This window comes from Colossoma macropomum, unplaced genomic scaffold, assembly GCF_904425465.1.
Source record: "Colossoma macropomum unplaced genomic scaffold, Colossoma_macropomum, whole genome shotgun sequence".
Lineage (NCBI taxonomy): Eukaryota > Metazoa > Chordata > Actinopteri > Characiformes > Serrasalmidae > Colossoma > Colossoma macropomum.
Window position 1 is genome coordinate 40,375,976 of NW_023494792.1, and position 16,303 is coordinate 40,392,278.

Consider the following 16,303-nt stretch of genomic DNA (forward strand, 5'->3'; position numbering starts at 1 on the left):
TCCAACCTGCCTGGGTTTCATTGCGAAGACAGTGTGTTTTTGATCATTATTTATTATGACTGTAGCTACTGCCCCTTGTATATTATGGGCTCAGGCACCAAACAAAAATAAATAAATAATAATAAAAAAAAACTTCAAACTGGTTTGAATCACTTTGTTTAAATCTCAACCATGGAACAACTCCACATGGTTTCAGGCAATGCTAACTGGCACGCTCCCTGTCGGTACACGATCTGCGTCTTCTGCCTGATTTGAAGTCATGTGCACCATAGACCACTGTAGTCATGTCGTCCTCTTGTAGTCGGTGCCATGCTCTTATGCCCATATTAGGATCTCTGAGCTCAATTTCTGTAAGGCTAGAATGAATAGGGTTTTCGAAAAATCACCTCTATCGCACCCTGTGGTAGATAAAAAGGTTCAGTACATGATACATTTTGTCCTGTGAACATTCTTCTCTCAAATATCACTGGATCCTTTTAATTATGAAGTTGTTAAAGAGGTGAAATATGAATATTGCTACATGTAATGCTACTGTGCACTGAATTCACATAATTAGACTGGCAGCCTCCGTAAGCACGCGTTCCCAGTGTAGTAGCGTATTTCCATGTACAGACTGAGGGCAGATGAAAAGAATCAGAACAAAATAAGCTGCCCAATCTCTACTCCGCATTCCTGTCTTTTTACGACTTCATATAAGCGGATTAGCTTGGAGTATTTAATGCTGAAACTGCTGGCTGTCTTATTTTCTTTCCTGGTTTAATACTAGCTAAAATTAAGTTTCTTTCTATAGGTGAAAAATTCAGGTTAGAGCATCAACATTATCGTTTTGGTTTAGTCTGAGAGCATGTCTGTTGCTGAATCTCCAATGACTCCTTATCCTTATATAGTGCGCTGCACAGGTAATGAAACTATGGCTTCTACGTACCCAAACAGAGCACTAAATGCTATATAAACAGATTTTATTTAGACACATAATGAACTATTTGTGTGTAGAAGCCATTACATAATGACCTCCGTAGTGCGCACCACATACGGAGAAGGAAGCCATTTGAGAATGAGCCTATAATTTGCCCAGCTTTATTCACGCTATTGTTATTGTAGCGCCCATAGAGGCTTAGAGTGAAATCTTACACAAAACAGAACCGCTCAGGTAGATAATCACACCTTTAAAGCTTTGTGCTTTCACTGATAAACATGTACAATAGCTTGCCAACTGAGCAGGGAAGAGTACAAAATGCACCCGTAATTACTACTGAAGAACACGGTCATTTTGTTACGGCTCAACTACGATTTTAAACTGCCATAAAATGCTTACATGTATGTGCTACAGATTTGGTATTGCTGGCTGGTGCTGGTAAAAGTAATGTTCTCTGCACATGCGCGGTGCAAATCGGGCAAGTGACGCGGATCAGAGAGACACTCCTATTACTTATGTTACTTGGCAGCTACAGTGTTAGACTTGCAGCTTCACAGCAAACTTTGTTAAGGAAGAAATGAGATTTTTTGCTATTTCAGCTCTAATCACTGATCTCCGCAGCTTACAATCAGTTTAAAATGTTGATCAAACACCAATCAGGTCCAATTGAGCCACAGCGTGTGGAAAGCAGAGCGCTGGGGAATCGCACAGCTGGATCTGCGAGGGTGACTTAGTGAAAAGCGGAGGATAATTGTAATCTTCCATTAAGCTGTGGAAGAGCTTTACAATACGCTGCTGATTGCAGGGAGATATTGGGGTCGCAATTTGGTCACTGTTTCACATCCGTTTCTGAACAGTGAGAACGGTAAAGAGGAATGTTGTTGAATATGGAGAGGATAGATCTTTTCATCTGAAAGACGCAGTAATGCACAGCAATTTCATTAACCCCTTAAACTGCAGGCTGGCCACTTTATCAGAAACTCCTGCCTTGTGCTTCCTCTCACTGTCTACTTTTTTAGGAACCCACAATTTATACTTCCACTATATAGGTGTACACTTACAGACAGGACTGTCCAGATATTTTGGATAATTCTCAGCACAGCGGTGACACTGACATGGTAGTGTGTGTGGTGCTGGTATGAGTGTACCAGACACCTGAGTGTTGGGGTTTTTACACACATCAGAGTGGACCACAAATATCCAGCCAAGAGCAGCTCTCTGGTCAGAAACTGACCACTGATGAAGGGATAGGGGGCAGCTAACACAAACAACATCAACAGTTGTGCTTCAGTCTCTAACTGTACACTAGCAAGGTGGGGCTAAAAGAGACTAAAAGTTAAATTATTTTAAATGCAGAATGTTGATGTTTATTTTTTGTTAATGTTGTACATTATGCATCAAAGCTATGCAGTGAAAGTCAAACTGCTTTACATTAATTTTTGCTCGATTTTTCTTTGTAAAACAATTTGATCTGCATTTACATATATGTAAGGTTATTATATTATTATTATTATTATTTATTATTACAGTTATTCACATCATCATCATTATCATCATTATCAATTACTGTTCAGTCTCACTGTCACCCCCTGCTGGCAGACTGCAGCCTGTTCCTTACCCGGTTTAACAGATCGATTTCCTCCTTCAGTTTAACGATCAGTTCGTCCTTGTCCTGGTGAGATTTCAACAGCCGGCTGTTCTCCTGTCTCTCCAGAGCCAGCTCCTACACACACACACACACACACACACACACACACACACACACACACACACACACACACACACAGTACTGTTTACAAAAATGTTAAAAAATTACCATTATGAGTAAAGCAATTTTGACTATGTGAAAGGAACAATAACACATCATTGTTACTATTCTTATCAATGTTCTTATTATACATCGCGTATTTGTGCAGTATGGTAGTATGTGTGGTTATGTGTCTATTTATTGTATACTGTCAGTTTTTGCTACTGCAGAACTCACATTTCGCTCTACAATTCAAAAATAAAATCGAGAATTATCAAATACATCAATCCAAAGTGACATATACTGCTAGCATCCTTAAATGTATAGATAATGTGTAATGTTTATAACTTTAAAAGTCTTCAATATCTGCATTAATATTCAAACTTTAACTGTATAACTTCATAACTGTACATATTTTCGGTATTTAAATTAATCACCAATACCTATATAATGTAAGTACACATGCCTACTGCTTTATTATTATTATTATTATTATTATTATTATTACTATTATCAGTAACTCAGTAAATAAATAGAAAGTGCACTAAAATTTGAAGAATGTCATATGTAGAGCCTAAGTTATTTCAACTAAATTTAATATAACTGAGTGCGTTTAAACTTTATAATGCCCATCTTTATAAAGGTTTATTATATTATAGTGGTTCATTATCACTCACCATCATATGCACACACAAAATACACATGCATGATGCATATGAACGCTAGACTACACTGGTGATTTCTGTTGTTTCTAATTACAAACATGAATATTCAGTTTGAAAATTTAAGATAACAGTTATTTATAAACAGAAACAACAGAAATCTAGTTTCCATATGCCTGCATGACACGCATGCACAAAAAAAAGAGTAGGAATTTGGCACAATTTGGTTGTTTAGTGGCTGCATGTAGTGTTGAGCTTCATGATTAAATTTTGTTCATTTTGTAGTTCACCATAAGTCATACTGCGCTCTAAACCACATCGACTCTGCTGGACCTTAATGAAGAGCAGGATGTGGTTTGAGCAGGTTAAGAGAAGGAGAGAGAGCCATCATGCAAGAATATTTCCAGAAATGTGGTCATATGGTTTTGGTGAGAGTGAGGGGGGACTCACCCCCCTTTTATGCAGACAACAGAGACTTGAGCTCCATTCACACTATTGAGAAATTCTGCTCATTTCAGTAAACTTTAGCGATTATCTTTCCCCCTTTCATGATTACAGCAAACATTTTGGCCATTTTTGTGATTTCTAGGGTTTTGAGTCTGAACAGACAGGAACTGTATCACTTTAAGCACTACTGATATGAAAAATATGTGCTTAATTTACCATGTATGTGATCTCGGAGAGAAGCTGTTGCACTAATAGACATGATTTGGGTGACTATTGACTTCCAGTATTTGCTAGCAATGCTAGCCTTGTAGCTCCAGCGCTAAACTAAAGATGCAAAATTTGGAATCAAACCTGTCTTGGCTGATTGACTATGTTGATAAGAGGAAAATGAGTAAGTTAGATTTTTCGCCAAAACTTACCTTTAAATGTAAATACTTTACTATACTACTACTACTGTACATACTTTGTTATATGCAAGACATCAACATAAATTCCCCCAAGTTATTATTATTATTATTATTATTATTATTATTATTACTACTATTAAACAACTTATTCACCTAAAGTTCAGCTGTGTCACAGTTTTAAAGTACAGAATTACTAGCAAATCGTGTCCTATTCTGAGTAGGAGATTATTATTTATGAGCTTTATGCTGGGCGAATGAAAGACTGCACTGCCAGCTGAGCCCTGTTTCCTTTATCGTAATGCATGAGTCCTTTTCTGCCGAAACCCAGAGAAAGTGTAAAGCATGAGCGTTTTCTGTGGCCCAGGGGCTTCTGAACTGAATTTGAAGTCATCGCATTCGTCTCTGTAATGCAAAACAGCACAGAGCTGAACATTTATGCTTGAATTCTAATCGCATAATATAACAGAAGGCAATAAAATGAGAGCAGATTAGCAATATCAGTGAAATATGCTAGAATGTGAAATGTAAAACCAGCCAAAGATCAGAATCTAAGAAGTACAGTTTTAAAGCCTTACTATATCTGGACATAAAGGACATGGGCGATGCTGAAAGCGAAATTCAGTGGATCATGTGTTTGTGCTGGTTTTTGCTTTAAAAGCACACTGGCATTTGAGAGTGAATAGTGAAGGTGGGACTTTTGGCGTTTTCTAAGAAGAGTGAGCAGAGATATCTCTAAGAGAAAGGTCAGGAGAGAGAGAGAAAGGAAGAGAGAGAGAGAGAGAGAGAGAGAGAGAGAGGGGGGGGGGAATAAAAAGATTTTTTTTTCTCAGTCACATGTAAAAGTTTGACCAAATTACATGTTTTCTAAGTGAAAATAACACATCCTATACAAAGAACACACCTAAATATGGCATTTTTCTGCAAATTTCATTGTACAATTTCTGTTTATTTGCTGTCAGAAACTAGAGAGAGTCAGAAACAACATCAGCATAAATATGACAGTTTTTATATAAATAAATATAAAAAAAAATAAAGAAAAAAACAAAGATAAAAATTAGGCTTTGAGATGTCAGCTGGCAAAAATTAATTAGGTAGCATATTACTTGGTTTTCATTGCTATTTTTTTTACAAATAACTCTCAGAAACCATGTAAGCAAGTCTATTTGAGATTACTTAACAACTCCAGGAAGTTTCGTGAGTGACTGATGATGTAGGCGTGCAGGAAGTTAATGAACTTCCACTACTTGCTAGCTACATTAGTTTTGTAGCTACAGCGTAAACTAAAGATGCAAACTTCAGACACCAAACATGTCTTGGTTCATCAGTTACACTTGGGGTAAGGGGGCTGTGCATATGTGCATACATAATTTGCATATTTGATTTTTAGTCTACTGCTTTATAGTAAAGCTTCATGTATAAAAGAAGCAGGTTTTCAGCTGGAAAAAAAAACAAGCTGCACTGAGTCCTGACATTCAACCCTCTCTCAGCTTCCCAAAAGACCTGCAAAGGCTACATTTTCCATAGAGCTTAGATAAGAGAGTGTCTGAAAGTGTGTGTGTGTGTGTGTGTGTTCGTAGGATTGATTTTAGTGAAGATAAGTGTACTGTCCTTTTGGCCTTGAGAATTTCACATGTTACAGAACGAAAGGAGAAGGGCTGCTTCTCTGGATACATGCACACATATATACATGTAAAAGCTATACCTTGACAGGATATGTCAATACTTATACATAGTAATAATATTCCTCATATATATAACATAGAAGTATAAAAGTACTCATGTAAAAAGATGATCCATAAACTCCTATAAGATGGTCCTATAAACTCTATAAAAAGTCTAATACTCCATTTAAACTTTTACACAACTATTCACAGAGTTGGTGCAAATTATTAGTTTCTTACTGTATATTAAATACAATTCAATTCAATTTTACAGACCAGATTCAATATGTACAATAGAACTGATGATGAGTGAGATAAAAACAGGACTCTAACACATACACATAGTCACTCACTCACTCACACACACCACCATACCTTCTCCAGTTCCTCAATCCTCCTCTCCAGTCTAGTAGGTGATGTGCTCTCTCTGCCATGGCGACTGTAACCCTGACGATGCCTGTTTCCCGCATCATCCTCACTGCGAACACACACACACAACACAAACACATACACAGTAGTTAACATTCCTGTTGTTATGGGGCTTTTCTGCATTCTCCAGTCACAATTGTGTATTCAGTGCATTTTTACAACTAATTCCTAATCAAACTAAAATAATCTAACTGAATAGATCAAATCAAACATGTAAAAATCTGTAGCGATCTTTGTTTACAGTTGCTACATAGGAAGTTTCCAGTTTAAAACGCTACACTGTTGTTGTAGCTAATCCAAACAAGATAGGCTGGAAATGTCAGTATTAGCCACCATACTAATGTTACCTCAATCACACAACAAAAAACTACACCTGAGCTGACCATTCACACTCGTTGATTAAATTCAACAACACTGACATTATATACCTCATAGAGTTTCCCATTAATTCTAAAAGACCATGATGTGCCTCATATTACGGGAATCAGTCAGCCAGTCAGGTCATTTACATATATCACTGTTGAAGGCACAGTAACAAAAACAGCCTGTTTAATTCGTAGGGATAGAGAGAGGTTAAAAAATGTTCATGTAAAAATGAATTCTGCCTGTTTTTGGTACATAAAAACCACACAAACATAAGTGGACCTCAGGGGGAAAAATACAAGAAAAATGTAGGACATGGACCCTTTAAACGTTCCATCTAACCCGACGCCGACAATGCAGCGGCACTAATGCTAACTAATGTACCTGCCTACGCAGAAAAACAACATCAGCTGAAAAACATCTATTCATGTGCACAGAAAATCACGCCATGGAAATGGCATCGTCAATCCATAACTCGCTCCTAGAGTATTTTATATCGCTAATGGATGAGCTCTCAGTGGTGTGAAAAAAATAAAAATCATTAAATAAATGAATAAATATAAAAAAACGATGTTTATCCTTTTCACAAAAGAAATGTAACAGCTGCATGTAAAAGCTCCTCTGACCATTTCACTTGGTTGTTTTTTTTAAGAAGAATGGAGTAAGGAAAAGCAAGAAACAAACAGACTTAAAAGACTTAAAAGAGCAAATCATTATTTGGATGGTCCAGTGTAGGTGTTCTACAGATGCTTAAAGGGCCATTATTAAAAGGATAGTTTCAGTCCTAAAATCTGATTGGCTGAGCCGTGCTCGAAGTCGTTGTAAACTACACAACATACTTACACCTATGACGGCCTCACAACTACGTCACCTCACAAAAATCACTTGTGTTCTTAATGGATCAATCTTTGACTCTAATGCTGCTCATGTGGACCACCAAGTGTACTGATCAAGTAAGAACCTGTTTTTTGTTTAAACTGAAGAGCTTACAACTTATTTTCTTAACTAAAACTAGGCTGGTCAGCTAGCCAACAGGCTAAAAATAGCTAACAGCCTAAACAACTACATCCTTAATATCAGGCTTGAATTAAAGTACTTGCACAATAAAACTGCAATATAAAAGTCTAAAGAATGTCACTTTATTGGCTTACACACTTCAAAGTATCTGCAGTTCAGTCAGAAGCAGCATCAAACCCAGACTGAATCCCTAACGGCTCAGCACTCCCTAAATAGTGTGCTAGCTATGGAAGTTAAGACATTTTAGCCTTCTGCGTGGATATGGCCGAATCCCAAATGACTATTTTTAGCTATATTATGTGTTGTTGTGGAGCAGGATCCAGTATTTAAATCCCTATGTAGTGATCTTTGTTTTGTTCACTCTCAAACCATATATAAGCCTGTAACAGCCACACCAGTGTAGCATATATGACAGTAAGAATCTGCAGAGAGATTAACTTAAGCACTTCAGAAGGCTGAAAAAGCCCTATGAATAGAACTGAAGGGAATATGTGCTACAGAAGGTTTCTGGACAGAAATAAAGGTGTTTCCACACACACTATTCCATCTCTCTCAGCAACAATAACAGTAGATTTATCAGCTATCAGGGATGTAAAGCTGTGATACAGAACAGAGGATTCAAATCTACCTTCAACACTTCATCCTCACCTTCAAATGTTCTGAGAGATTCCTGGTTTTGTCGATGTGTTATTCAGACTGCAGCATTATTATAAGTTTTGTGAGATAAAACTTTTGTTAAGTGCTCAGATTTGAATTTACCCAGATTTAACCAGCTTTGTTTTGCACTGGAGCTGCAAGGCTAACGTAGCTAATAATTACATTAGCAATCAGCATTTTGCAAAGGTTCCTAAATCATCACACATTTGCCCCAAACTGTGTTGAGCTGTTAAATAATCTCAAAAAGACTAGTGTATGTGATTTCTGACATTGTATGATATACTGGTACCTATAAACAAGGACACACATAGCTAAAAATCAGCAGCAGCAGCCATCTTGAAGCCTTGAAACTTAAAGAGAATTCTCAGAATTAAAAGGTTGTATCTGCATTTGGTCTATTCTGGAAAGAGCCATTTCCAAATATCGTAGGATGTTCAGTGGTCAAAAGTATCTCAGGGAACTTACTTTAAGATAACGAAAGGTGACATCAGAGTTTTGCTACAGCACCGTTCCCAAAAAAGTTATGACGCTGTGCAAAATGTAAATAAAAATAGAATGCAATGATGTGCAAATCATTTGAACCCTATTTTTTATTGAAAATAGCACAAAGACAACGTAACAAATGCTGAAACTGAGAAATTTCATGTTTTTTTTTTTTTAACATATGCCCATTTTGAATTTGATGCCAGCAACATGCTCCAAAAAAGTTGGGACAGGGGCAACAAAAAACTGATAAAGTTGTGTAATGCTAAAAAAACACCTGGTGGTTAATTAGCAACAGGTCAGTCTGTTTCAGAAGTAAAGATGATGAGCAGTTCACCAGTCTGTGAAAGACTCTGCAGGCATATTTTCAGAGCACAGTTCAGTCAGCATCCATGATGGTGTGGGGGTGCATTAGTACATATGGCCTGGGTGACTTGCACATCTGTGAAGGCACCACTAATGCTGAACAGTATATGCTGCCATCCAGACGACGTCTTTTTCGGAGAAGGCCTTGTTTATTTCAGCAAGACTACGCCAAAACAAAATTTGCACATATTACAACAGCATGGCTCTGTAGTAAAGGAGTTAGAGTGCTAAACTGGCCTGCCTGCAGTCCAGACCTGTCACAACTGAAAACATGTGGCGCATTATAAAACGAGAACTATGACAAAGGAATACCCCGAACTGTTGAGCAGCTGAAAACTTTTTTGGAATGTGTTGCTGGCATCAAATTCAAAATGGGCATATATTTTTCAAAAACAATTTAATTTCTCAATTTCAACAGCTGACATGTTGTCTTTGTACAGTTTTCAAGTAATATAAGGTTTACATGATTTACACAACATTGCATACTGTATTTATTTACATTTTGCACAGCGTCCCAACTTTTTTGAAAATGGGGTTGTATATGAAAGTGGAATCTTTGCTTCTCAATACCTCAAAACTGCACTGAACAGAGACCAAACTTTACAATTCTAAGCTGACGATATGCCTCAGTGAAATATTCTATTTTATAAAACCGATAGTTCTGGTCCTAAAATCTGACTGGCTGAGCTGCGTTCGAAGCCGTTATAAAATCGCACACCTATGACGCCTCACAACAACTGAGTTGTGTATTACTACGCCATGGCACGAAAAAAAACCCTTGTGCTGTTCATGGAATAATCTTTGACTCTCATGCTGCTCATATGGACCTCTGAGTATATTGATGAAGTATGAACCCGTTTCAGCTCCATCATTAATATCACAGGCTTCAATTAAAGTACTTACGGCATGATTCACTGTAAAGCGGCAGTGTAAAAGTCTAAACAACGTCATGTGAATGGATTACATGCTTCAAATGTTCGATTTTTCAGACAGAAGTAGCGTCAAACTCTAGGCTCTTCAGCCAAACAGTGCATCATTTATCGAGTAAGGATGTGATGACTATTTCTTAGCTATATTTTGCACCATTGGGGTGCAGGATCCTGGATTGGTGCTAGATAAGACTCACGGTGGTAATCTGGTGGCCAGAAAGTACCTATAAAGCGAAAGTTTTTGCATTAAATAGTATTCATAACAATATGTTCATTGTTATATGACAAATGACCGAAATATACAGTGATGGGCGACCAAACGTTCTCCTCATTCAGCAGTCCATGGTTGCTTGGCAATGATATCATACTTTAAAGCAACTACATTTCTTATCGGAATACTTGTTTATGGGAAGGGAGATTTAAAACACCCTTCCCGTGATAAAAAGTTGCAGAGTTTTTTTTTTCTTAAACACAATTTAGATTTAGATGTGTCCAATTCCATTTGCTAACTAGGCTTCCCCAATCACACAGTGCTACCAAGCAAACTCAGGATCTCCTAAAAGGGTCAACGCTTCAGTTATGGGCCCCAAAGTTCCAGCTTTAAATGAATTTCACTTCAACATTAAAAATTTTCCTATGGCAACATGACTGGTGATTCAAACTGTGCTTTTTCTCCCCATAGCCTTAAATTACTTGTTAGCTACATTAGCCTTCTAGATCCAGTGCTAAAACTAAGGAAGCAAACTTCAGTCACTAAACCTGTGTTGACTGATTGACTACATCAGGCATAAGGGTGGGAAAATTTGCTGTTCCTTTCAATGCGAACATGGCCAAAGAGATGCTACTGCACAAATGAAACCGGAAAAGCAAACCCTCCTCCTTCTGCCTAGCAGGCTGAGGCTAATGTCTGCTGCAGATGCTATTCCTCACCTTATTTCTTTAGTGTTTAAAACCAATTTCACATAAAATCACTGCTACAAAGAAGAGCGGCTATGGAAACAAAACAGGACAATCAGAAAAGCGAGAGAGGATACATTTGAAGGGGAGGGAGGTTTAGCAGAAACAGTATGTGTTTCTCTTTGATGAGTCGGCTAAAGCGAAGCGTGTAAGGCAGATTGAGTGTGATGTGCTCTGGGGGAATGGAGCAGATGTCCAATTGGAAATGTTCATGTCCAGGGAGTGTAAAAGTCACTCAGGAGCGTGAGCCCCCTGCTAGGATGAAACAGAGGGAAACATGGGTAATGATGTGCTGCTGGAGATCATGTGTGTGTTTGTGTGTGTGTGTGTGTGTGTGTGTGTATATGAAAGACAGAAGGAATATGGATGTGTGACAGTGCGAGACAAAAAAACATGTTTCTCAGGTAGATACAAAGACAGACAAAAAAATATGAGTGTGTTTGGATAAGGTGAAAGTGAAAATGATGAAGTCATCTATACAGTTTAAACTAGCCTCTAGCATTAAAGGAATAATTTAATAAATATAACGCTTTCCCCAGATGTAGTCGACATGTTTGGTGTCTGAAGTCTGCTTCTTTAGTTTTAGCACTGAAGCTACAAAGCAAACTAAACTACAAACTAAGTGAACGCTTCGCATGCTGATTTACATAGTGTGAACCATGTGCCTAAACAGGGTTACCAGCTCTCATGATATTGGGCCTTTCCTCAAGCTCTAGTGCTGTACAAGTACAGCGAACGGCCAACCAACCTCCATGCTCAGAACAGACAAGCGACTATTCCTGTTCTTTCTGTATTTTTACATCTTACTGGCTAATCATAACACTGGTTGTATATCCCATCTGCTAGTTGTGTATAAGTAACATGGACAGATGTGAGAGCATCTGAAGCGCTGAGCGAAAGCGGAGTGAGTAGCGACTTTAGAAAGCTGACGTTTGGGGTTCTCTCTTTATATTACAGACTAATTGATAATTTACAAATGGCAAAATACATTTACAGTGATGTAATTGATATTTGTACATAATCCTTTGCAAGAAAAACACAAATGTAGACTGACTGGTGCTCTTCTATTAAGCGAAGTCTGGGCGCGGTTTAAGGCTTGCTGCTTGTGCTGCGTCATTCCTGGTTTAAAACTGGCTTCTAAAAGTAAGAGATTCTCTGATTGTAAGAACAAATCAGTAAGAACAAAGAATATAGAGTGAGTCTTCTCTTTTGAGAACGAGAGGTCTACAAGCTACATGCTAATACAGGCAAATGACTGTTTTAAGCAGGATCACAATAGAGAAGCACTCATGCATGCAAAATCGAGAATCTCACTCCAGTTTCACTGTAGACACCTCACACACTCGTCTCAAACCGTGTTGAGCTGTTGGACCAAACTACATTAGCATAGCTAAAACAGTTTTTAGCTATGCTAACATACTTTTGTCCATGCTCTTTTGTCGCTGTTAAACATGGTCAGAAACCACATTAGCATAAATATCACACACTGTTGTCTACAAAAACGGACAAACATACAGACGAAATTCAGGCTTCAATATGGCAGTTCTCACACGCTTACTAGCAGCATATATGCTACCACTGCTTGTCTTCTGTTGCCTTTTTTGTCAGAAACCACGTAAACAAGTCTATTTGAGATTACTTAGCCCAACATTTGAGCTAATCAGCTACATCAGCCTCATAGCTCCACTGTAAAACTAAAGAAGCAAACTCCAGACTATAGCTTTATCATGTCATTCATTACTATTTATTACTATTATTATAGTCTAACATGCACTCATTTTGCCCTGGAGAGAAATGCTAATGTATTAGCAAATTTTCATTGAATCCTTTCATTGAAACTGATATTTTACATACAGTAATGGTCAGAAAAAGCTGAATCTCCAGCTAACGCAATCCACAATCTCGCAAGCTTCCTGACATTTCTGTAAAGATGGGCTATAACTTGCAGTGCAGAAATCAAATAACTGTCTGGGAAACAAATCACAGACATTTGTGTTCATATAGAAAAAGAATTGCTTTATACAGAAGTGATAGAGCACCGTGTCATCTGTGTGTCTGAACTACACCGCGATCTGACAGGCCACTTTATTGTCTGTTATTGTTTTATTTATCTGTCGTTTAGTGATGTGTATGCCCAATCTCCTGCTCTAGATGACAGTAAAGTGGATTTATCTGGCATTGTATAGAGGAAGCCTCATGTCCAGCACAACTGAAAACAGCCAACTACAATCAGGGATAAAACAGACTAAATTCAAACAGTCTAATCTTGGTTTTATTGTTTTGTACAGATAATTCAAAACACATTTCAGACTTTTAACTGGCTTAAAAGACTAAAATCCCTTTGCTTTGAGTAACTCTATATAAAGAGCCTATTGACTATATATATACTGAACATTCCATTATGTCATTAACAAAACTATCATAACACTATCAAAACTTCACCAAATGTTTTGTAGTGACTATTTTGATACTGACAATTTTAGCTAATTCTGAGCATAACTCAAAACCGCTAGCCAGTACATGACTAGCAAACATAGCTTCAGTTCTACACACATAAAATTATAATAATTTCATTAAAACACAAAAAAGTTTACTGAATTGCAGAAAATGTGTTTCAGTAGTGACAATTCTTAAGGGTACAGGAGTTAAGGAGATCTAACTGCTCACCATGTGGCCAAATAGAAAGTACCAGATAAATTATGATTTTGTATATATTTTGCTCATTACTATCTCTATTAATGCCTTTGATTTAAATAGATCATAACATAATCCTACATATGTATGTGTGTGTGTGTGTGTGTGTGTGTGTGTGTGTGTGTGTGTGCGATGTCTTGCGGGGTTTGATGTATTAAGCAGATACATCTATAAGGCTGCACATCCCAAACTACTGAGTCATTAAGTCTGCTCTCCTTAATTCCATCCTTCTGTTATCATTTAATAACCAACACATAAGTCAACAGTAAATTCACTATTCAGTTATAAGCACCTGCTTGGAACAAAGTATGGGCAGTAATATATGTATTTGTATGGGCAGTGATGTAGGAATTTTTATTGGGCAGTATTATGGGCATTTTTATGGGCAATTATGTGGGCATTTGTACAGGCAGCAACATAGGAAGTGATATTAACAGTGGTATGGGTGGTGATATGAACAGTGGTATGGGTGGTGGTATGAGCAGTGGTATGGGCAGTGATACGAGCAGTGGTACGGCTAGTGATACGAGCAGTGGTATGGGTGGTGATACGAGCAGTGGTATGGGTGGTGATACGAGCAGTGGTATTGGTAGTGATACGAGCAGTGGTACAGGTAGTGATACGAGCAGTGGTACAGGTAGCGATATGAGCAGTGGTACGGGTAGTGATACGAGCAGTGGTACGGCTAGTGATACGAGCAGTGGTATGGGTGGTGATACGAGCAGTGGTATTGGTAGTGATACGAGCAGTGGTACAGGTAGTGATACGAGCAGTGGTACAGGTAGTGATACAAGCAGTGGTATGGGTAGCGGTAGCAATACGAGCAGTGGTATGGGTGGTGGTGCGAGCAGTGGTATGGGTAGCGATATGAGTAGTGGTATGGGTATTGATATGAGCAGTGGTACAGGTAGTGATACGAGCAGTGGTATGGGTAGTGATACAAGCAGTGGTACAGGGTAGTGATACGAGCAGTGGTACAGGTAGTGATACGAGCAGTGGTACAGGCAGTGATACGAGCAGTAGTACTGGTAGTGATACGAGCAGTGGTACAGGCAGTGATACAAGCAGTGGTATGGGTAGTGATACGAGCAGTGGTATGGGTGGTGGTGCGAGCAGTGGTATGGGTAGCGATATGAGTAGTGGTATGGGTATTGTTATGAGCAGTGGTACAGGTAGTGATACGAGCAGTGGTACGGGTGGTGATACGAGCAGTGGTATTGGTAGTGATACGAGCAGTGGTACAGGTAGTGATACGAGCAGTGGTACAGGTAGTGATACGAGCAGTGGTACAGGCAGTGATACAAAGCAGTGGTATGGGTAGCGGTAGCAATACGAGCAGTGCTATAGGTGGTGGTGCGAGCAGTGGCATGGGTAGTGATATGAGTAGTGGTATGGGTAGTGATATGAGCAGTGGTACGGGTGGTGGTATGAGCAGTGGTATGGGTAGTGATATGAGCAGTATCGCTACCCATACCACTGCTCTTATCACTACCCATATGGTTGTATAGATTGTCTATCTTGCGTCTTTGTTTTTAGCATGGGTAGCGATACGAGCAGTGGTACGGCTAGTCATACGATCAGTGGTATGGGTGGTGATACGAGCAGTGGTATTGGTAGTGATACTAGCAGTGGTATGGGTAGCGGTAGCAGTACGAGCAGTGGTATGGGTGGTGGTGCGAGCAGTGGTATGGGCAGTGATACGAGCAGTGGTATGGGTAGCGGTAGCAGTACGAGCAGTGGTATGGGTGGTGGTGCGAGCAGTGGTATGGGCAGTGATACGAGCAGTGGTATGGGTGGTGGTGCGAGCAGTGGTATGGGCAGTGATACGAGCAGTGGTACGGGTGGTGGTATGAGCAGTGGTATGGGTAGCGATACGAGCAGTGGTATGGGTAGTGATATGAGTAGTGGTATGGGGAGTGATATGAGCAGTGGTGTGGGTGGTGGTGCTCGTATCACTACCCATACCACTGCTTTCTTATCACTACCCATATGGTTGTATAGGTTGTCTAGCTTGCGTCTTTGCTTTCAGCGTGTGTTCAACCCCTTTTGCCAGTGATTAAGGTTTTGTTCATTATGCTAATTACAGGCTCAAATACAAAACCCACCAGACCTGGTTTTACCTGTCAACTATGAAAACACTTTGACTCACTGTTTTCCTGCCAGAGTACATAAAAGATGCCTGCAGCTTTCACACTTCTAAATAAGACCCACTGATATGTTGTTGTGCAACCTACGGGAGCCAAAAGCCTCAGAAACAGATCTAAACTGCCATCCGTTACATCACTAACACAGATATCAGATAAAAACTGATCTATATACCATGGTATGTACATTTAATTTGCTGAGAAGAAGAAACACTACATGCAAACAGACTGACATTTGCTCTATGACATGATATTTTCACAGGAAAAAAGCCTTCCGCAGTCCCATATTTGCAAATAAAAGTCTAATAAACAAATAATGAAAACAGAAAGTCTTATTAATCTATTGATATTATTATTTGTACGTAACTAATGGGTGTATTTGCAATAGTTGAAGACATAACGATTTGCCTGCAGCAGTGCAATG

The 16,303-nt window shown here is 38.8% G+C and overlaps 1 protein-coding gene across 2 annotated transcripts in view; it reads right to left on the reverse strand.

The window, feature by feature from the left end:
- The window catches only part of pawr (PRKC, apoptosis, WT1, regulator), a 98,100-nt gene that overhangs the window by 6,683 nt on the left and 75,114 nt on the right, over window positions 1-16,303 (reverse strand). For both annotated transcript variants that reach the window (XM_036577187.1, XM_036577188.1), the window contains 2 exons: window positions 6,216-6,318; window positions 2,535-2,639 (listed from right to left, as the gene is read on the reverse strand). In XM_036577187.1, the coding sequence (XP_036433080.1) occupies window positions 2,535-2,639; window positions 6,216-6,318 (208 nt within the window). The remainder of the gene's footprint in view (window positions 1-2,534; window positions 2,640-6,215; window positions 6,319-16,303) is intronic.